This window comes from Phaethon lepturus, unplaced genomic scaffold, assembly GCF_000687285.1.
Source record: "Phaethon lepturus isolate BGI_N335 unplaced genomic scaffold, ASM68728v1 scaffold250, whole genome shotgun sequence".
In the NCBI taxonomy this organism is placed as follows: domain Eukaryota; kingdom Metazoa; phylum Chordata; class Aves; order Phaethontiformes; family Phaethontidae; genus Phaethon; species Phaethon lepturus.
The window spans coordinates 14,652-36,500 of record NW_010513778.1 but is presented as its reverse complement, the minus strand read 5'-3'; the positions used below and the strand labels follow the sequence as shown (position 1 = coordinate 36,500).

Genomic DNA, 21,849 nt, shown 5'->3' with positions numbered 1-21,849 from the left:
TCTGTGTTTAAAACTCCACCAACAACTCTGATGCAGTTATATTTTCCCTAACCCTTCTTTACTGTTACAGAATAGACAAGCCAGGCATTCTTCCCCCTCTACAAATTCCATTCTAGTTATGCAGGAAACATTTCAGAAAAAAAAAAAAAAAATCAATTAATTTAACATTCCACAGGCGGTCTTACTAATACATATCAATTTTTAATAACAAGAGTGCTATTACATCTGGGGTACCTTGGCCTGCTATTACACATACCTTTCTGATCACAACTAAGTCTTGTTCAAAGACTATGTCATTACCTACCCATAATTACGTGTCTTTTGCAGCTAACCATTTCTCAGGTAACTACCCTTCTCAGGGTTTCCAGTGTCCTTCACTACTCAGCTATTCTGTCAAAATAATCCAAGTTCCCTTAACGTTTTCCTGTTCAATAGGTCACTTCACTTGAGCTAGAACAGCAAGCTTAATCACCAGGACACAAAGCAACATACCCAAATAAAGCATGCAAAAATTTCAAGCTTAACTCACCTTTAAGCATATTGCTTTTGATAACTCATCTGTGTATGAGACTCACGGTATGTGCATTTCAACCCAATAAAGTGTTACTGTACAGAAATAATGCTACACAATTGTTTTTTCTAATATTTATTTTTTTTTCACCTGCAAACTGTAGCAAAACATGATCAGCTTTATTATGCAGACAGGTATCCCTCTAACATTAGAGATTTAGGCGTGTATAAATAGAAGAGCTCTTAGGAAAGGAAAACATTTTGAGAAATGAACAAACCTTCAATTTAACTTCATGACTTCCAATACCAATGGTTAAAATGATGTAGCTCATTCATTCCAAGAGATACAACAGCACCTTAAAGTGGCTGATCTATTTCCCAGTAACATTTTTCACATAACAATGTGTTAAAGTTACAAATACTGATATGCACAAATAGCTATTTTCTAAGAAAAATATGTACAGTACTGCAGCATAATGAATGTGGTATCTGCAATAACTTATTCGCCAATTTTAATATACATGATACCGCTACTTTTTACCTGCCAGTTCACAGGTTCAAGGATGTTACCACAGCCCTCTGTTTTGCACGTTATTACCTGGTGTGGGGGGGTTGATTTTCTTGTTTTTTGTGTTTGTTCTTTAATTTTTTTTAAAGGTACACAATGCAGGCTTTTATTTTTACTTCTTAAAGACTTCTTTTGTGTTTAAAGCTAATATCAGTGAAACAAGACAACAGTGCAAGAGGCGCAGAGATGTTATGTGACCACGTAAGAGTTCTTTTGGGTAAAGTGTCTATAAGGCTATAAGAAAGGATTGGTTGATGAGCTTCCTGTTGGAAATTGTCCTGTTGGTGCACCAGCCTGGGGGCAAATGAAAGAAGAAAAATAAGACAAATATTTAAGATTTTTTTTCCATATTGTAAATCACAAATGCAGGATATAAAAAAGAAAACAACTTATTAGGCAGTATTTCTGGTTTATGTTGCAGTCTTTTTTTTGTGGTTCTCTGAAATTACACTACTGTAAGAGCATGGTATACAAGTACCTCTGTTTTGGCCTTACAAATGCCATCTCATCACAATACTGAATTGCATTTAGGAGATACACATGCTGCCCTCCCTTATTTGAGGCAAACCCCCCCTCTCCCCTTTGTGTGTCTCTAAATTAAGTGTTACAGATTATGCCTCTTCAGACATACAGAAGTTATTAATATCATGCAACAACTCACTTACCATAAAAGGGTTACTAGATACTCCAACAGCTGCAACTTGTCCAAAAGGAGTTACTACAGGCTTTGCCTGTCCAAATGCAGCAAAACCTGCTCCTTAGAAAGACAGTGAAAAATATTAGTACTAGTAACCAATCTTCAAAGAGTTCTTTGCTGCAGCTCCCACCCAAAAATAAGTGGAAGCTTAGACTGCACAATCGGCAGGATTGATCCTACTTAAATACTATCACGATTGTTAAGTGCAAAAAAAAAAATATGGCTGGGCTTTTTGTTTGTTTTCAACTGTTCAGAACTAATCAATTTCCAATTTCTACATATGCACTTATTTCAGTATTATTTTGTTACTTAAATTTAGAGAGAAAGTACTTTTTAATTTTTCTCTTGCCTATGTTCTATGAAGTTTCAAGAAAGTTATAATTGGTTGCAGACACTCCAAAAATGAAAACAGAACAATCCTTCCTGCATAAAAAACCTTTATGCCTGGGAATACTTATAATTTTAGTATCAGATTATGGTAAAATTTCAGTTATGTCACTGCACACAGACAAGTCAGAAAGCTCAACAACAGAACCAAAACAGAGTGTGGGAACCTCTTATCAACATTATTATCAAGTACAAATAGAAATAAATATGCACTCATTATTGCTAACTTAGAGAGATCATTTTCTCCATGTTTCTGATTTAAACAAGATTATCTAAAACATATAGACCTACCATTTGGCTGCTGAGCAAAAGCAGTCTGTTGAGGGAAAGCTGCCTGGGTTGGGAACGTGGGCTGCTGGAAGTTGCCACTAAAACTAGTAGGAAGACTGTAGGAGGCAGGAGTTCCAAATCCTGCAGGCATGCTCATGGATGCAGTACCAAATGTTGCTGCTGGTAGGCAAAAAATAACATTGAATTATTTGTAAGAAATGACTTTTTTCGTGAGACACATTACTATAATGCCACGTTAAGAAAAGTCTCCTAACGCCTCAATGACCGTACAAAAGTTAGGTTCAACTTCTTTGGCCACTGAACTGATTAGCTCGGATCACCACCAACTAGGTGCATAATTTACTTTTGCACTTTAAAAACGAATGGAGTAATTTAAAATTTATTAGATCCAGCACACTCGGATATACTTTCTGAAATGGAAATTATTTTTTATGTTCTCTACAGTACCATATACTTCCACCAGAGTTTTTCTAGTAAAGTCTGTACACATCAGAAGCAAGCACTTTCAGGCAGCAAACACGCCTCTGTTTTTCTCTTTTTGAGAAAAGCATGAAAAGATCTTCCTACTTCAAGCTGCATTGCAGGAAGTTACAAGTCAAAAAAAAAATCATAAGGGATACATGCATCCCCTCTCTCTCTTCAACCCATCCTTAATGTCACTTCAAAGGCAATTCTCACCATGCACATTATTTGCACACAAAGTTCGTATTGCAAATGCGCTTACTGTTGAGGTAAGACTCAAGACAAAAAAAAAATCAAAACTTTTCATCTGATTCTCTGCTGAACATTTCAAGTAAAGAACACACAACTCATAGCAATTCCACATGCCTTCAGCAAATAACAGGAGCACATCAAGTGCAAAAATGTAGTAACAAAACCATTATTCAGTCTTTTGGGAGTTATTCTTGAAAGGATAGGCATATAGAAGTTTTTTTGGTACAAATACAGACACCAGGCATTTTATTCTAGTTAAACATTAGCCAGGACTTTTCTTTTGAAATGTTACAAGTTAGATTTTATGGAAGCTCAACTGTTTAAATAAAATTTAATATATTTAATATAGCTTAATTATCAGTTGAAAAATTTACCCCAAAAGTATTCAAGGGCAAGACATTATACACACATAAACTGTTGACAAAGTACACACAAAACTAGTGTACTAGCATTACTCTCAAGTTACAGTTGGCAGAGAAGCTATTCAACAGGAAAACTTGATAAAACAGCAAACAAAAGCACAACAAAATGAGCAGTGACTTGGGATATCCCAAAAGGCATCAAGCTACTGTTGGTAGAAACTTTAAGAGTCACTCAACTTGTTAGCATTATATTGTGACCATGGAGGAGATCAATAATGGTTTTGTTTTAGTTGCTTAATAGGTTGTTTGTGTATGCTCTTCTCTCCGTTTTACCCAGTTGCCAAATACCCACACCCACTCAATTTTCGGAAGTCTTCCGAAATTCTACATGCAGAGAACCAGATAGCTATCAATAAGCTTTTACAAGCAAGAACAATTAGCCACAAGAAACTTGATACCAAATGTGGCCACCTACCAAAATGAGCCTGAGGAAATATGTGAGAGTGCATTGCTCCCGAGAGGCCTTATGGAAGCCACAAAGAGACCAGACAATGTCAAATCATTTACACACTCTTAAACAGTCATTTCTTAGTTATGTATAATAACTATACATACATATATGAACCAAACAATTCATCCATGGCATGACCAGCAATAGATTAAGCTAAGAAAACCATTAGAAATAAATGCTACAAAACAGATCTCCCATGTAATAAATAGCGAAGTTCATTCAGAAAGAAAGCTTAGCATAAAAGGACAAGCTACAGGTTTACACCTTACACTGAAACGGGCAGAATATTATCTTTACTTATAGCCATTACCTCTGTCACCTAGTACATAACACCAGTATAGCTGCCAAAGGGTTGGCACCTCTGCAAGCCAAGGATAGCAGTTTAGAAGGTGGAAGGATAGAGTTGCCATATTCAAACAAATGTATCTAAAGAGGCTAAAAGTTCTTGACGATGATCCAGAGTTGCACAGTTAGGAATGAGATTAAAATAAGGAAAAGAATATTTTGGGCATTAAATAGTTGAACAGGTTTAACTGCATAATATCTCAAAAGGAACTGAAAACAGAATTCATTTTAGCAGAAGACATGAATTTGATCAATTCAGTTTTAACTCAGCCTGATCAGTTTAATTCCACCTGCCTAAAACCAAGTGCAAAGTACAAGTCAGTGTTAAAATGCATAAACCAGCAGACCAGTTAATAGATAGAAGTGCCAAAATTTAGCAGTGCCTTTGGAGAGGAAAATTAGCATAATCTAACAGTCATCTAAATCCAAGTTCAGTGTCCTAAAGTACAAGTTTGCTTTTTTTATGAGTGATTAAATTTTGTCTATAGAATTATGATTCTACAGAATATTCCCCCCAGAAAGTTAACTGTACTCTTTACACTCATTAATTACATTAAACATATGCTTTACTGTTACAAAAGAGAAAAATAAAAGGACACCACCAGTGTACTGTGTCAGTGGATTGATGAGGAGCTAACAGCCCAAAAACCTTGTCTTTCCTGGTCTTAGCTTTTGAGGGCTTTCAGGGCTTGGAAATAAAGAAATTAAAAATACAAGTGTACCAGCTTAGCAGCAGGGCTTTCAAGATCCTCCATTTCCAGGCAACCTGTTATGAAGCATGGTTATAGTCTTCGAAGGTACCCAACTGCTAACACACAGACTACAAATAGCCTAGGTAGTATTAGGAGATCTTAAAACAGAGAATTTTGACATTTTTCATGGACACCATTTGAAGTCCTAGGATTGGGCCAGAAACAGGAAAATAATGTTCTCAGCCTAATAAAAAACATCACTTACCTCAAAAAAAAAAAAGTTGAAATTGATTTCTGTAGCCTACTCATAAGTATTGTACTCTACATTGAACAAACACACAACACGTCAAATAGACTAGAGACAGATAATACAGAAAATCTTTACGGAACAAATTACACAGCTATGAAAAAAAAGAATCGATGCAAGTCTTGAAAGAAAGTTTCTCAAAGACTTAGTGGTTTGTTCCTAACCTGTTGCTCCTCGGCTATTGGTCTGGAATGGATTTGTTGACGGTGCCACTGGAGCAACAGGGGCAGCTACAAATGGATTTGTGGAAGGTGTTGCTGGAAGATTAAAAACATTTTATTTAATACAGTCTTTTAAAAATAGACAGCCTGACTCGCATTAAATTTATACTGCTTTTATACAGAGATACATAAATATCTAAAGTTACATGAAAAATTAGGAGTTGATAATAAAATGCTTAATTTGAAATGCATCACAACAACAGCACTTTTTTGGCATCCTTTAGTAACGTCAGTATCAAAAGGATAGATAGTGTCAAAGCATAGCACTATCAACTAAAAGTTAGTAAGATGTTTGCTTATAGTCCACAAAAGGTGTTAGTAACACTTATATACCTCCAAATGGAGCAGGCACACTCGAAGATGCAGGCTGTGTCTGTGCAGTAGCAGCCACGGATACTGTTCCAAAAGCATTGCTGAAAATAATTCATACGGTCAGTGACATCAAAATCGGTTGTTTAACAATTACATACAACTTACAATTACTGTTGGCTCATAAAAGAACAGAAAAGGAATGCTTACATGCAGTTTGTACGTACACAATTTGCAATATAAATTCACTGATGCCAGGAACTGAGCCCCTGATGCCAGGGTCAGAGACTGTAACTAGTGCTTAGCAATGAAAAGTCATCTCCACCAACAGCAAGAAACAAAATATTGAACAGAGGCCATCAGCATAAAGATTGCAAAGCAGAAGCTTTAGGGGCACTTGCAATACCAAGCAGAGCTATGACAGGCATTTGGTATTTATTACTTTAGTGATGTAAAAAAAGTGGTTAGCACCATTTACATTATAAATATCTGAAGAATTTTTTTGCCAGGGATGATGCTATGATTTTCAGTATGTATGCAAATATTCTGTACAGGAAAGTGTCACCGTCATAACACATTTAGCTAGAATGTACCAGCTAGTAAGGTGCAGAGAACATTCTGCTGACAGAAAGTATTCTGAATTTTATCTTATAATACCCTCTCAGACTGCACTGCTATTATTTAAAACAAAGGATGTAGTTTCAGTAGTACCTCTGAACTCATTCAACATTTCCCCATTTAGGTTAAGAAATAAAACCAGATTTGAGAAACAACTTTGAGTTACTTTTCTGCATATTGCTGAAGTAAATGTAGAAAGTCAGCTACTTCTAACAAAGTACCTGCTAATGTTACTGGTGGAAGTGTACGCGTTACTAGAGGTTGCTGTGGAGCTGAACACGCTGTCTAATTCTGCTAGAGCCGCATACTTGTCTGAAGATGCACTTGACTGATTTGGGGCTGACAACGAAGGACCTGCTGATGCTGACACTACTGTACTGAAGCCACTTCCTTGCTCACTACCACCTAGAAAGAAACCAGACTAAAGGTTATGAAGATGATTTCACTTTCTGCCCTGCCAACATTGAGAACTAAATCAAAGTTTATGGACAGTATAAATTTCAAACTTAAAATTTTAAGCTCTACATTACAAACCAACAGAAGTTTTTATGCACCATTTGAGAAGAAAAAAGGTACAGAAAAACTATTTTTTTCCCCTTAAAACTAACTAAATCCAAGTACCACTGCTACTAGTTTATAAAAAACTCAAGCCAATTCTTTTTATGGTAGAGGTAGGAAAGCTACTCTGGCAGTTCTCTGCAACAACTGTAGCTCTCCATTCAAGAGCCTTCATGGTAGTTTTTAGCATAAATATAAAATATGTATTTTTTATATATTTTCATCATTGCAGTAATAAGTATTTAGATATTTCCACTTAGAGTTATTCATCTTGATAGGAAGTAGATTCCCAAAAAGCAGTCTTCTGATGACATCCTTTTGGATGTTAGTCTTAAAACTTACATCTTGCACATTAAGGGTACACTGACATGAAATTCTACCGACAAAGAAAGGACATTCTGAAATACGGTTACTATTTTGAGAAGCACAGCCAACCTTGTGGTTAAGTATACACATGTAGAATAAGCACATCAAAGAATAAAGTTTAATACCTTGCCCTGCACTGAAGATATTATCTAAATTAGCAAGAGCGGCGTATTTGTCAGCTGACTGGAGATTCGGTTTATTCACTGCAGCTTTACTGGCTGCAGTTGCTGTTGTGTTGCTCTGAGAAGCATTGAAGGCTCCAAAATCAGCACTGGAGGATTTGGGGAAGTTATCAAAGTGAGCAAAGTTAGCATTCACTGATCCAGCACTCCCACCTGCAACAAATTAAGTTAAACATAATCAACACTCCAAAGCTAGAGAAAGTCTCTCCAACTGTAACTGATGGCACAATAATCCCACCTCTTTGTAGTTACATGAGGCAACATGTTCCCCTACCCCATCCCACACATTTAAGACCCTTTCCCCATTTCCTTCAAAGTTAGATTGGGTCATCAGAAAAAAAAAATAATTTTACATTTTTTAGTCTGCAGATCAGGGACAAAAAACCCCCAAACTTCAACAGCTTAAGTCACAGTCATAATTTGATCTTGAAAAACTATGCGCTATTTATTAGCTGTTAAAGTAATTTCAACAATAATGTTTTTCTGGAAAAATACGTATGTCTTAATCTTGAATATTCAAAATACAGAAGCTTCATTTTCCCATCACATGTGTCTAATGAATAGCTACTATTTGCATTTACTTAATGATACAGTATTTAACCGCTTCAGAAGTCAGTCATCGTTTTATGAAAAAAATGGTGCCTAGAAGTCCAAAAGTAGTATGATTTCATGCCAAGGTTAGAGAGTTAGTTTGGTTCTCTGTTCTCATATTTTTAGACTTACATCCAATCAGGAAAGAGGTGAGGGGGAAGAAACAACACAGCTCTTTTTAATACCAAGTCTCCACTGAGGTCAGAGATACATAAATCAATTTTTAAAGTATGACTTAGATTCAGTTCAAATATGAAACCATGAACTTCCATCTCTTCAGTGTCCAGACAATTTAATCTAGGCAAGTCACATACTTAAATTTAAATGAGTTGTTCCATTAAGTATATCACATTTTATAACAGCGGGTTGCAGATTTCACTCATACTACAGAACACACAACTTTCTAATTGCATAATCAATAAGTTAAAACATAGGCAACAGTAGGAATGAAAATTCTATACTACAATGGCATAAAATGAAGTAAGCTGAGTTTTCCACTGTGTGGAACTTACTGTGTACAGCCTGGAGAGGAAAAGCTGAAGTAAATTCACCAAAACTGCAGCTAGATGAAAGCGTTCTGAACGCTGGACAGCCAGAAATTGTGTGTGGGGTTAAAGTTAACATAAGAAGGGAGAAAGAAAATTTGAAAAAAAGTTTAAAACGACACCACACTCAAAAGAAAAAAAAAAAGGAAAAGAAAGTCAGTCAGCCAAAGATCTGGACAAACAGCAAGTGTAAGCTCAAGCAGAAGTTATAAAGCATGATCAAATTAAAGGAAAGCAAAATAAATCTTAGCAATAGGCTCTACACATGAAGTCAAACATACTGAAGTGTGTGCATATGTTATATATACACGCATAGACACACGCTTTTTTCGTACTGTGATGTGCTTTCGGGTCTACTGAAACACTTCTCTCACAAGATAAAGAGTCAATTCAGTATTTTTCAAAAGCAGTATGGTTTACTCTTTTCATAGTTATTTCAGGTGTAGAGCTAACGAACACAGTGCCATAAATCAGACTTCTGAGTAGCATTAGGAAAAAAAAAAAAAATCAACACCAGACAGAAGGAATTCATTTTGAGTTTCCCCAGAGCTTCAGATGGCTTGATTGCATTAAAGCAGGCAGATGCAAGAAATAAACTCAACTGAAGTACCTTCCAACATAAAGGTAAGGATTATTTCAATTAAGTATTAATCAAAAGTGCTAGGAGTTCTACCTGTATTTTGGGGCTGACTTGCTGTGGGGAAACCTCCAAAATTACTCGGGCCACTAGACTGTCCAAATGCATCAAAGTTTGCAAAACCTGCATTTGCAGAGTTCTGCGCTGTAAATTGCAAAGGAACAAAACATGTTAATGGATATGGGAAATAAACACAAAAACAGATGATTAACTGAATTCATGATCATGACAGCCTCCAAGGGTTATGTCCTACCTTGCAAGTTCTTTTTACATGAAAGAATTATACAGGTTATTGTACAATTGAAAGTTGTCTTTGAACAAGCTTTCACGAATCACCTTCACAGAGCTGTACCAGTTAGTGCTACTTCTCTCCTTCTCACATATGCTACTACTCACAACTGCATGACCTGACGAAGTTCAGTGCAGCTTAACCCTAGAGAACTTGTAGTGGTGGCTGGTCAGGGAAAAACAGCCAAAAAGCATAGAATACCTGTAGAACCCAAACCAGGTATCATTCTAGATGCTAGTTCCCAAAACTAGAGTTTGTGGACTAATGAAATAAAAATTAGAATGTATTCTTGTAACATACTGACAATTTGAATTCCTTACATACAAAGTGCTTCTTCCTTGGGTGAATTTAAGTTTGTCACCACTTGAATAGTTTTAGCTAGGTTTATAAATTCATTCCACTGGAAAATGCATTTTTTAAAAAACTAAATCAGAGTACAGAAATATGGAAAATCAATACCAATGTCAAGAAGATAGCATTCATAGAGTGTATCCACAAAATAAAAATCCAAGGAAATTTCAAATAGAATTTCAGTTTTCGCCTTCCTTTCGTGCCATACTATAGGAGAAAATAAAAATTATCACCCACCCAATTTCAAACAGCTGGACATTCAAGCATCTATAGATTCAACATGAATTGTGTGCCTAACTGATAAGCCCCACTGATAAGCCCCTTAAACACTGTTACAAGAAAGGAGTAAGAGAAAAATATGTTTTTAATCAAATACAAACCAAACCCCTATGTATAGGTAAATTGAGCTACTATCTAAAGAAAGCCCACAAAACACCTTCTAGAATAACAGATGGCAATACATTCTATTTTTGGGTCAGGATTTGTTTATTCTGGAGGGGTTTTGCAGATTAAGTATATACAAAACTAATAAATTATGCCAATTGCTTAAGTACTGTTACTTAATAGCCAGATAGTGGTAATAAAAAGTTGCATTATTTCACTTAATTTCCATTAAAAAAGCATCTGTACTACAGGATTTATAAACTAAAAGGACATTTTCATATAAACTACTGTATTTCACAATGCTGCTAATATAAATAAAAGGGCCAGTATTTCACTTCACAGGGGATACTGGGAGAAAGGGCGAGATTTAACTCTACTTGATACCACTTTCTATTAGAAGTGTGCATGCCCATGGGGTTTACCTGGCACCTGCAGTAGCAGGGGGCTGCAGGGGTGGCCCCTGAAGTCACCCCCATCTCTCACAGGCAGTTTCAGCCAGCTCCAAAACAGGCCTGCGGCTGCCCAGGCTGCACCCCCAGCCACGCTGATGGCACCTTTGTGGTAATGTATTTAAGAAAGTGTGAAAACTGCTGCACAGCCCCTGTGAGAGGGGTGACAAAAATGCGAGAAATAACCCTGCAGACACCAAGGTGAGTGAAGAGGGAGGGGGAAGAGGTGCTCCAGGGACTGGAGCAGAGAATCCCCTGCAGCCCATGGAGAATACCATTGGGAAGAAGGTTGTCCCCCTGTAGCCCACGGAGGACCACCGTGGAACAGACACCCATACTGCAGCCTGTGGAGGACCCACCACCAGAGCAGGCAGAGATGCCCTGAAGGAAGCCAGAGCCTGTGGAAAGCCCATGCTGGAGCAGGCTCCTGGCAGGAACTGCGCTTAATGCAGAGGAGCCCACACAGGAGCAGGTTTTCTGGCAGAAGCTGTGACCCTGGAGGGGGCTCCACGCTGGAGTGGTCCATGCCTGAAGGACAGTAGCCCATGGAAAGGATCCATGCTGGAGCAGTTCTTGAAGAACTGTAGCTCATGGAAAGGGCCCACGTTGAACACGTTTGTGAAGGAGTGTAGGTAGGTACTTGCAGATATATGCAGACACCCCCTCCCCATGCAGGGGAGGGACCCCACAATGGAGCAGAGGAACAGCATGAGGAGGAAGAAATGGCAGAGATGAAGTGTTATGAACTGACTGCAACCCCCATTCCTCATCCCCCTCAGGGGGAAGAGGTAGCAAAGTCAGAAGCAAAATTGAGCCTGGTATGAAGGGGCGAAGGTGGTTTTAGTTTTGTTTTTATTTTTCACTATCCTACTCTATTATTAACTGACAATAGATTTAAGTTAATCTTGCCCAAGTCAAGTCTGTTTTGCCCATGAGGGTAACTGGTGAGTCTTCTCCGTCCTTATCTTGACTAACAAGCTTTTTCATCATGTTTTCTCCTCCCACCCTGCTGAGGATGGGAAGTGAGAGCGCAGCTGGGTGGGTGCCCGGCAGCCAGCCAGGGTCTGCCCACCACAGCATGAGAGTCAATGAGGGGAGGGGAAAAAAATATCAATGAGAAAGCAAGGCCTTGGGAAAGTTCTGTCCTAAAATTTTCACCTTTTAAGCGTGCAAGGAGAAAAAGTTGATGCAAACAGAAGAAAAATAGTTTCTATTATTATACCATCTGTATTGGTTCAAACTGCATTCTACAGGCTTCCATTCCAAAATCCAGTTTGGGGTTTTTTTTGTGTTGGTTTTAAAACAGTAGCTTTTTAAGAAGAATAGGTTAAGAATTCAATTGTAGCTTGCTTTAAAATGAAAGTGATGCCTTCACCCTGATGCATCGATAGGGGCTACTCCGAGACTGATGTTTAGTTGACCAAATAGGATTAAGTACATAAATGCCACTCCTAGAACTGTGACAACACTTTTCATTTGAACCACTCAAACAGAATACTACGTCAAGAATCTTAAACGAAGTATCTTTTGGGTCTAGATTAAAAACTGGAACGTATTATATTATAGGCCACCTTTAACAATTTTATTGCATCAGCTGACACAAAGTATGATTTGCAAGTGGGCCCATGTTAAAACAGTTGAGCTGTAAAGACTCTTCTGCAGAGTATTCAGATGTTAATCTTGATTTATTTTATGTGGTGAAGTTTAAAACTATGTAGAAGTGGCACAGAAGACGAGGTAAGACTTGTGCTTTCCTGTACCTGAATATGTAGATCATGTTTTTAAGGATGAACTGGCAATTCCAAAATTCAGTTCTCAATGCAGAAACCCAAGAACAACCCTAAGTAAGTTAAGGAACTGCAGCGGATTTGCATAGATTTACAACTGCTGTTGTGACTGCAGATCAATGAGGCAGTACAGAAGCTAACTGACTAAAGATAGCTCAAGTACGACAGCACCAGGCATGGCAATGCAAGCTGCCCCTACAATCTTTGCATAGTTTCTTCTGTGAGGTTTGCGGTACATAGTGTGGAATAAAGGCATGAAACATTGCAAAACAAAAAAACTAAAATAAAATCCACATATATGTAATTACAAAATTAAAATAATTCTCTAGAAGACAATAACTATGTTCTACTATTTTATTTCTTCTGGGTAAAGCCTTGTCTCCCTTGTTACCTGTGAAAGATTTGTGCTATATCACTACATCCTTTTGAAATCTTTTGTGCAGGTCTTCTATTCCATTAGTTTATAGAAAGTCTGCATACCAAGAATTTTTATCTTTTTGTTGCTATTACCAGTCTGTAAACTACAGGCAGAGAACAGTTATCTACCATCATCTTCAAAATCTCATCATTTTGCAGAAGTTATGGAACTTTGTAAATTAAATACAGACAGTAAACGAAGAGGAAACATGCTGACCTTACAATATACAACAATGTCCTGAGCCAGCTTAGTACATTAGAAAACTCAAAAAAGGAACATATCAGAAGTTGCACTTCCTGCATAATTTGCAAGCTTTACATCTAGACTTGAGAGATCACAGCACAAGTTTGTTAATATTTTCCTAACAGCTGCTGCACTCAGTTATGCCTTAATTGCACAAACAGTAACTTACACTGGGAGACCTTAAATTTGCTGGTGCTTTTCAGTCATTTCTTTAGTTAACCATAGCATACATGAAAGGAAAGAGAGAAGTCCATCCCCTGTAGGCACAGCTAAAACCAAGCCGTAAAACAAGAACACCAGACCACAAACTTCGAGAAAGTAGTGCTGGACTAAGTGCAAGTTCTTCCATCCTCTGCTGTAGCGTGTGATTACTAACAAGGATTACAAGAATTGCTAACAAGACTTATACAGCTCCTTAAATGAGCACTTAAAACTCATTTTTGCCAAAGCTGTCAGACTGATCAACTCTCCTTGTGTTCCAAAGGGAAGAGTCTGTAACATTTCATTATTAATTTCAGTTAACACTGCCCTGTGCTTACTGCACAGAGAACAAGCCTTACAAGTGTTTTACCCTAGCAAATCAGAAAACAGCTTCAGATAATCCAATCTACAATACACATTCAGCTATCGCATGCTCAGAATTAAATTTTTGTCTTTTAGAAACTGATTTACTAGCCCCGGAACTATTTTGGGTTCTAAACCTTATGGAAAGGAGTCATGGGAATGACCACAATGGTTAATTACTGAAACAGAAAACCAGTCAGTACAGCTGAGTATTCCTCTCAATTTCGATTTTCAGCACTTATTTCAACCAGAAATTAAGACTCTTTTGTATTATAATATTTATTCTGGAGTGTTCGTATTGCTTTTTATCCTTTTAAAAATTACCCAGCAGAGATGCAGTAGAATTTTACCTAGATTTGGAACACAGTATTGAAATATTGCTTCAATAGAATTTCCATTTCCTGAAATCCACAAAGAGTAATTAAGTGTATATAAATATAGACTCATTCGGCAACAAGAAAGAATAAAAGTTATGAGAAAGAATTAAATATCTGCAGTCTCTTCAGTAACACTGTACAACATTGGCCAGTCAACACAAGTTCTCCCAGTTAAATACACCTCCAAAAAGATGATTAACATGAAATCTTATGTTAAGGATTTTACCAAATACATAATAAGAATTGCTGTTGCAGTGTATTACTGAATTCAGCCAACTACTCCACAACATTTTTTTTGAAAGTTAAATTTGAGAAAGCCTCGATACTTTGCTCAGTTCCTCAGGCGTGCCTTAAGTCTCCCTCCATCACACTTCGTCTCAGCTATTAACAGTTTCAGGATTGATTTACAAGAAATATCTCTTATTTTTGTTGACTTAGCAGCATCACAGTTTCTCTCAGAAAAACTAGATGAAAAGCCCATTCAGACAAGGGAAGCAAAGGTACTTTCCCACAATTACAATGCAAGTGAGCAACAACATATTTCAGTGACCACGGAATCAACTTTTCTTTAGGATAGAGTTCTATGGCTCAAGATGTTTGGCTGTAAATAAACCCCGAGGGCTCAATATATTTTACTGAAGTCATTCCTTAAGAATTCAAGGCCTATCCCCATCCTCAGTCAAGACACATGCTCAAAGCTTGTTTATTCTTCCTGAAACTACAGAATACTACCCACACGGGTAGTATTCAGTTTTCAAATAGACACACACACAAAAAGAGGAGGTTGTTCTTTAAACTGAGGAAGCCTTTGTTTTTCTCTTAACAAATTGACAGTTATTGTCAATGCATTTGTACTCCCTTAAAGTCTCTACATCTGCTTTCTTTCCATGAATGCTCTTCCTAAGAATTTTCAGGAAGAAAACTGAAGGTCTAATAGCAGCTTCTCTCTACATTCTGTTACTCATCCTCTCACTCTTTCCCCAGAAGAATTTAAAGTTCTAGTAGTAGGCAGAAACAGTCTAATCATACATATCATAGAAAATAGCTGTAGCAACTCCTACTGCAAGAGCCTTCATGTCTTCAACCTTTCTTTATATAGATCTAAAGGAAATCTTGAGCAATACAACATTCGAGGAACAAAAATTACATATACCTCATGAAGAAGTTTAGGCTAAAGTAATCAAAAATTACAACTACATTTTATACCTTCACTAGGGACACGCTGCTAAGAACACTTACCTGTATGACTGTTGAAGTGTGCAAAATTAGCAAAATTTGCTGTAGCAGTTGACTGAGGAGGAGCAGCAGCAAAGATATCTGAGCCAAGGTCACTGAGGAGGTCAAATTGTTTCTTTTCTTGTTGCTGCTGTCCTTGAGATCGAACTACAACAGGAGACTACAAACAACATTTCAGTTAGCTAATAAAAGCTGATATTTTATCAAACTGATTTTTGCAAAATATTAGAAGGATAGACTAAGTATATTTCTTTAACAAGCCATTTAGTCCTGAAGTTTAAGATGCTGTATACAGCACAGACCCTTCTTTTATAGTATGAGGAAGACAATCTACTTATGCTACTATGGTGGCTTTTAAAGGAACTCTGCAGCAGATTTCCATGGATTAATAGGGCCTAGAAGAATAAAGTAGCAGCACGTAAGCAACTTCAAAATTATTTAAAACTGCAAACACTGTACAAATACAAGCAATCGAACTTAATTTTACAAGCTGGAAAATAGTTATTCACTGCATTCTGAAAAAGTCTTTAGAATTCAGTATAGGGAGAGAAAAATTGAAGAATTTCATAGCAAGGCTGCAACCTGCAAATTTCTACTGTTTGAATCTTAAGAGGTCCATTCAAGAGTTGCCTGTAACCTAAAGGTAAAACAGTTTTTCAAAAAACCGTCTTCCCTCCAAACTAAGTACATAGTGTTGTTTGGTTTACATAGCATCATACAGACACTCCCTGAAAGCCACTTGATAAGATACAGAAGAAATAATGAACATGCCTGCTTTTCATCCACATATTCACTACCAGTCTCATGGTTAATTTGAAAACAGTGAAATGGTTGATACTGTTAAACATATATCACATTAGGTTCAAACTTTATAGATACTTATGCAAAAGACAATCTGAATTAAACTTGTCAATCACACTGAAAAATTCTGCTTATTGAAAACAATCATTTAAAAGAAAATTCAATTTGGTCAATAGAAACAAGCTTAATTTAGAACCTGGTCTGCAAACACCTGTATACTTCAAGAAAATACATGAAGTTGTCTTTAGTGATCATATTAGGTTATAGTTGCTATTGCAAGAATTCTCATGCCACCGCAAGTACTGCTGAGCAGTTCTGTGCTCTTTAGCTCTGCCTTTACTCACTTGGCTAGGTGTGCCCTTGCTTAAGTGCAGTGCAGGTGCAGCTTCTCCCAAGAGAGATTTGAGTGGCTTCACCTCAGGTGTGCTGCTTGTACTACTAGCAGAAGACCCCGATATGGATGCATGGACTGATGCCACCACCTTTGCTTGCTCTGGAGGAACATACCTACATTCAAAAAGAACAATGTTTTTTACAAGTTTAACATGAACAGTTCTGTTCAACATTCCTAAGACTTAAGTAAGAGAACTGGTAGATCTCAGCTTTGCTATTTTAACCACTGACCCTGCAACAAATTCTATCAGTAGTTTGCAAAATACCCATTATTTTAAGAGCAAAATACACTAGATATTTTTTTAAAAATGGTCTGGAATTCCAAGTCATCAATATTTTATAGCACTTATTTAATACAAACCACACGTCTTCCACCTCCTAATAAAAGCCTGCAAAACCTTTACTTTACACTGTTCTTGACATCCCCTTAAGCCATTTCTGTTCCATCAATATGAACTACACATGGAGAAATGTCTTCAAATAGTTTATCTCTCTGCTTCCTGCAGGAGCTCTGAATAAAGCCCAGAAATCATTTCACTTCAGAGCTGTGCAATCTAGCCCAAAGAGCACACAAGAAGGAAAGCACACTCAAGAATGTGAGGATTAGAGTCCATCTTCACTTCCTGTGATAGAGGCAATCTTTATAATTGGAAAGCTATCTTACCATCTTTTCTTTTCATATTTTTCCTGTAGAAACTCCTTTACTTTCTGAGGATCCCTGAAGTCTGGAATTGCTGATGATCTATCATCAAATAGGCCTAGCCAAATCTGTTTGCACACCTTAAAAAAAACACCACCACAGATTAATCAGAGAAAATATGTTAATTCAAAAACTCTAAGTTTACAATTGTTAATATATCAAACCATTAAAAAGTGCGTGGCTGCACATTTTTTGTTCCAGACTGAGCTGCTTTAACAACTGACTGGTGCACCATGTACTGGTCTAAATACTTAAAGATCATCATCACACTTAAAATGTTTTCTTTAAGCACTTAAGACTACTCTGCAAGTAACCTGAATATGCACTGAAACAATATATTAAATATTAGCTACCCTCTAAAAATGGACTCTACCACTTTAGAACAGGTTTCTTCCAGAGGAGTCAAAAAAGCTTTGCTTTTATGATGCATACCATTTCTTCCCACACCTTTTCTGAAAGAGTCCCGACCATCCCTCTTAGATGCCTCCTACAAATGTTGCCCTCTATCCCTGCAATAGTGCTGGGGGCGGGGGGTGGTGTTGTCATCTTTACCTGGCCAGCTAACTTCACCAAAATTGTAAATTAGCACCATCAGGATCACTAGTTATCAAATGTGATAAATCTTATAGGTCATTTCAAAGATTGTTCAGGATGAGAGAGATTCGACAGACAGCATAAGTATGTATTTCACACTTGATGTCTTGATGTCTCTATTATAGAGCCTGCTTGCATGTCCAACACTTCACAGTCCTTATTGTCATCTACTGGATAGAGACAACAATGGGAAACAGATCTAATGATCAAAGGATAGCTCTAATTTAGGGATTTAAATACTCATCTAAAAATAAGATCAGTAGCTCTTACTTCAAATAAACTCAGCTATTCAGCATTCATTCAGCAACAGTACTCCACAGAAGGGTTACATTCAATGCACTGATTTGAGTTTGCAAATTTAAACAGTCATTATTTGCAGTATGGTAGTAGATTAAATGAAACCAAAGGTATTTAATACTTCTTCATACAAAGTTACAAGATATAAACTTAGTCAAAGTAGTCACAAGTCTGTTCTAAAATAAAAGCCAGTAGCATAATGCACTACTTTAATAGTAGCAATATTTCACGTTAAGTACTACTTTTTAGCTTTAAACATCTGCAATGGATAGTCTGATGTGGACCAGCAGTCGTATTTCTATACATAGATTTGAGAGTATAACTGTGCCAACTAGTAGTCGTATGATTGGTAAGAGGAAAAGTAGTCCTGTTCAGTGGTCTAGTCTCAAGTCCAAGGAGTTGGTGGTGTCGAAATCTACACAGCCCCATCCTCCCCCCCACCCCCAACTACACTATTAGGAGGAACATCAAGGAACACTATAGAAAAGAAAAAGATGAGCCTAATTTCAGACAAGCAGAACGCCAAGTGTTAGAACAGCCCCTACCTGATCCCACACCTAGCAGAAAAACTCAGGGCTGTACTGTGATAATCAGTTTGCAACCAGCCTAAGATGTGCTAGTGAACAGAAGAGGAGGTCCTCTTCCCCACCCGTATCAGGCCATTAAATTACTCCCCTTCTACCACGCAAAACAAGTCAGATCAAAGAAACTTATCACACTTACCATGTCACTAGTACCACTGAAACCTGTACGGAGATCAACTCACAGCAACAGTCAAACCACAATCCAGTTTTTCACCCTCCTCCCTCACAGTTTTCTGCTTCATCTTCATCCTAAAGTGCATAAGCATTCAGCGGGGTGGGGGGAACCACCCCACACAAAAACCCCAACTCCATGTCAAATAGTCTGAAGCCTTCCTGACCACTACAGGAGAAATCAGGAAAACAAGGTCCTGCGTAACTTTAGATCATTTGCCGGCTATGCAGCTATAGTAGATAACAGTTCTATGAATACGCAAACAGGTACGAAGGAGGACTGTGCTGTCCAGACACACTGTTAGCTTAAAATGATTCAAGCTTCTTGAAAGGCGTCAATTCTTGCATTGCAATTTTTGCAAACCTTCAGAAAGCAGGCTTCCAAAAGCATTTCGGAGCAACTGATTTCTAAATACTTAAGGCATATTTCAGTTGTTACTGCTTTTGTGTTAAGTCGCTGTTACAACTTATTTAACTAAACCTGCCAGGCATTCTTGATTGGTTCTCTGTTACTGGTAGCAGAGAGAACAGTATTACTAACAGGCAACACACAACCACCAACCAAAAGAACCTAGATTTAGTCACACATGCTTCAGGAAGTTGTTCTCATTTTAACAGAGTTTAACAGCAGTAGCTCTACAAACACAGGTTAAAACACTCACTTTACCGTACCAGAGATGCAAATTAAATTTCACATAGGTTTCTTTAGGTAAAGAGTTCTCAGAGAAAGTACAGTTTTTTAGAAGTCCTAAATACAGACAAGGCCTTTAGAGAGCCAAATTTTAAAGCTTTAATGTAATACAAGAAAACTATTAAAACATAGTTTTGTCTAATTCTCTATGAAGTACCACACAATGCTTTGAACATCAGCAGCTCTTCTAAAGCAAGCATTCAGAACACAATAAGAGGCCCATTGTCTTTCCTTGTTTGCTGGTGACCTGTATGCTCTTTCTAGCTATACTTTTGTTACTATCATCTGACTTGACAGGGATCCACAATGCTGCATTCATTATGCTTCATGAAAGCCATAAGACACAATTTTCAGCTATCTACAAAAAAAAAGGCAGTGTGCTGTGCAATACCGTAGGATGAAACCAAAATTGGAAATTAAAATTAAAAAATATTGTCAGAGACAGAATTCACATTGCCCAACAACTGTTCTTTGAAATAGTTATCTTTTCATAGTCTTAAAATAAGTCACGAACAGTACTGAATCTTGTGCAAAGAAGAGTTTGCTGTGAGAAATATGAATATTTTTACTGATCAGGGCATAATTTTTTTTTATTTCAAAGCTATTTAAAAGTTACTTTTATGATAAAAGATCAAGGAAATTTATGCCATACTATTTGCTGTTGAGTTATGGTGAATGATCACTCAGCATTACATCTTTGGTACCCTGATTATTCCCCACTAATCACATTTTTTACATTCACTATCTGAATTTGACAGCACTTTAAATACTAAAGGATTAATTGTAACAAAAACAATGAGTGGAAATGTAGAAAAATCAGATCGGCAGCTTTAGTTGCCAATACTTCAGCTTCAGTTCCATGTTCTGTCTGGCCTGACAGCTGTCTAGGCAGGACACCTGAACAAATTAACACACAGTTACTCACAAGCATGTGCTGACTCTTGCCCAGCCATTACTGACAGGACATGGGGAAAAGTGCAACAAGGCAGTAAAGGGCATATAAATCTGAACAAAACCAAGTTTAAGTGACCAGTTGCTCTACTAAACACAATGCTTTCTTCTTAGTTTTCTAATACAAACTTACTATTTAAGAAAAAAACAGACAAGGAAGTAATTTTCAAAAGAAGCAAAAATTCAGAAAAACATATGCTTTGAGAAATCTGAATTTGATACCCAAAGAACACGTATTTCAAAACACTTCTAACTACTCCATACATAAATGAGACTTGCAAAGCTGACTAAGAAAATACTACTGCCCAAGTTTCACGATACATTTTAAGCTCCATTTTAACAGAATTACTCATTCCTTTGCTTTTACAGATAATACATGAAGAAGCATCCCAACTCAAAGTTACACAACATTACTACTAAGGTACCAGGCCTAAAAATTCTATGGCTTTCTGAAATCCTTCTACACTGCACCATCTTCTTGGTGATGCTCTGGTTCATCCATTTAATATTAATATTGTTCTTTTTGCAACAGCAGCACAAATAAGCCTCTGCTCAAAAGCTCTGTTCATTCACCAAAAGCCTTGCTATACTCCTTTTGATAACCAAAGCTCTATTAAACAAAATGCTCTGCTTAGAGAAGAGCCTGGCAAGCTGGAGCCAAGAGTAAACATTCAAGTTATGTGGAAGCCCCTAGAAACAGTGGAACATATCCAACAATCCATAATCATTGTCCACTGTCCCTGAAAAGTATAATTAGTCCATGTCCCGCTGGTTCACCAATGCAGCAAGAAAAAAAAAAAGACAGCATTGAAGTCAGAATGATTAAGCATATGCAGCATTTGAAAGTCTACTTTTGTTCAAGGGTTGACAGAAGCAAGACTTTGAAGTTTCGCCTGCCTCTACTACATTGTGGGAGCTGCAAAGTAACAAGAAAAAGCAAAGTTTTATCTTGTCAGGTAACAGTAAGTAGAAAACAAGACTCATCAGTTATCTTCATGAAATTTAAAAGTTCAGGAGAATCCTTTCACAACTGGTTTGGGAAGAACAGTACCTGTTCTCTGCCAACAGGCTTCAATCCTGCAAGGGATGTCATTAGACATTTGGCAACTAGATACTGGGACATTCAGAATTAGATCAGTAAGTACAGCGTGAAGCAAA

The 21,849-nt window shown here is 37.3% G+C and overlaps 1 protein-coding gene across 1 annotated transcript in view; it reads right to left on the bottom strand.

Moving 5' to 3' along the window:
- Nucleotides 1–631: 631 nt before the first annotated feature.
- The window catches only part of AGFG1 (ArfGAP with FG repeats 1), a 27,075-nt gene continuing 5,857 nt past the window's right edge, over nt 632–21,849 (bottom strand). The window contains exons 2-13 of the mRNA XM_010290864.1: nt 17,368–17,483; nt 16,655–16,817; nt 15,513–15,669; nt 9,448–9,555; nt 7,582–7,791; nt 6,754–6,937; nt 5,939–6,018; nt 5,549–5,641; nt 4,005–4,052; nt 2,454–2,612; nt 1,744–1,835; nt 632–1,372 (exon numbers count right to left, since the gene is read on the bottom strand). Of these exons, the coding sequence (XP_010289166.1) occupies nt 1,313–1,372; nt 1,744–1,835; nt 2,454–2,612; nt 4,005–4,052; nt 5,549–5,641; nt 5,939–6,018; nt 6,754–6,937; nt 7,582–7,791; nt 9,448–9,555; nt 15,513–15,669; nt 16,655–16,817; nt 17,368–17,483 (1,470 nt within the window). The 3' untranslated portion in view covers nt 632–1,312. The remainder of the gene's footprint in view (nt 1,373–1,743; nt 1,836–2,453; nt 2,613–4,004; nt 4,053–5,548; nt 5,642–5,938; nt 6,019–6,753; nt 6,938–7,581; nt 7,792–9,447; nt 9,556–15,512; nt 15,670–16,654; nt 16,818–17,367; nt 17,484–21,849) is intronic.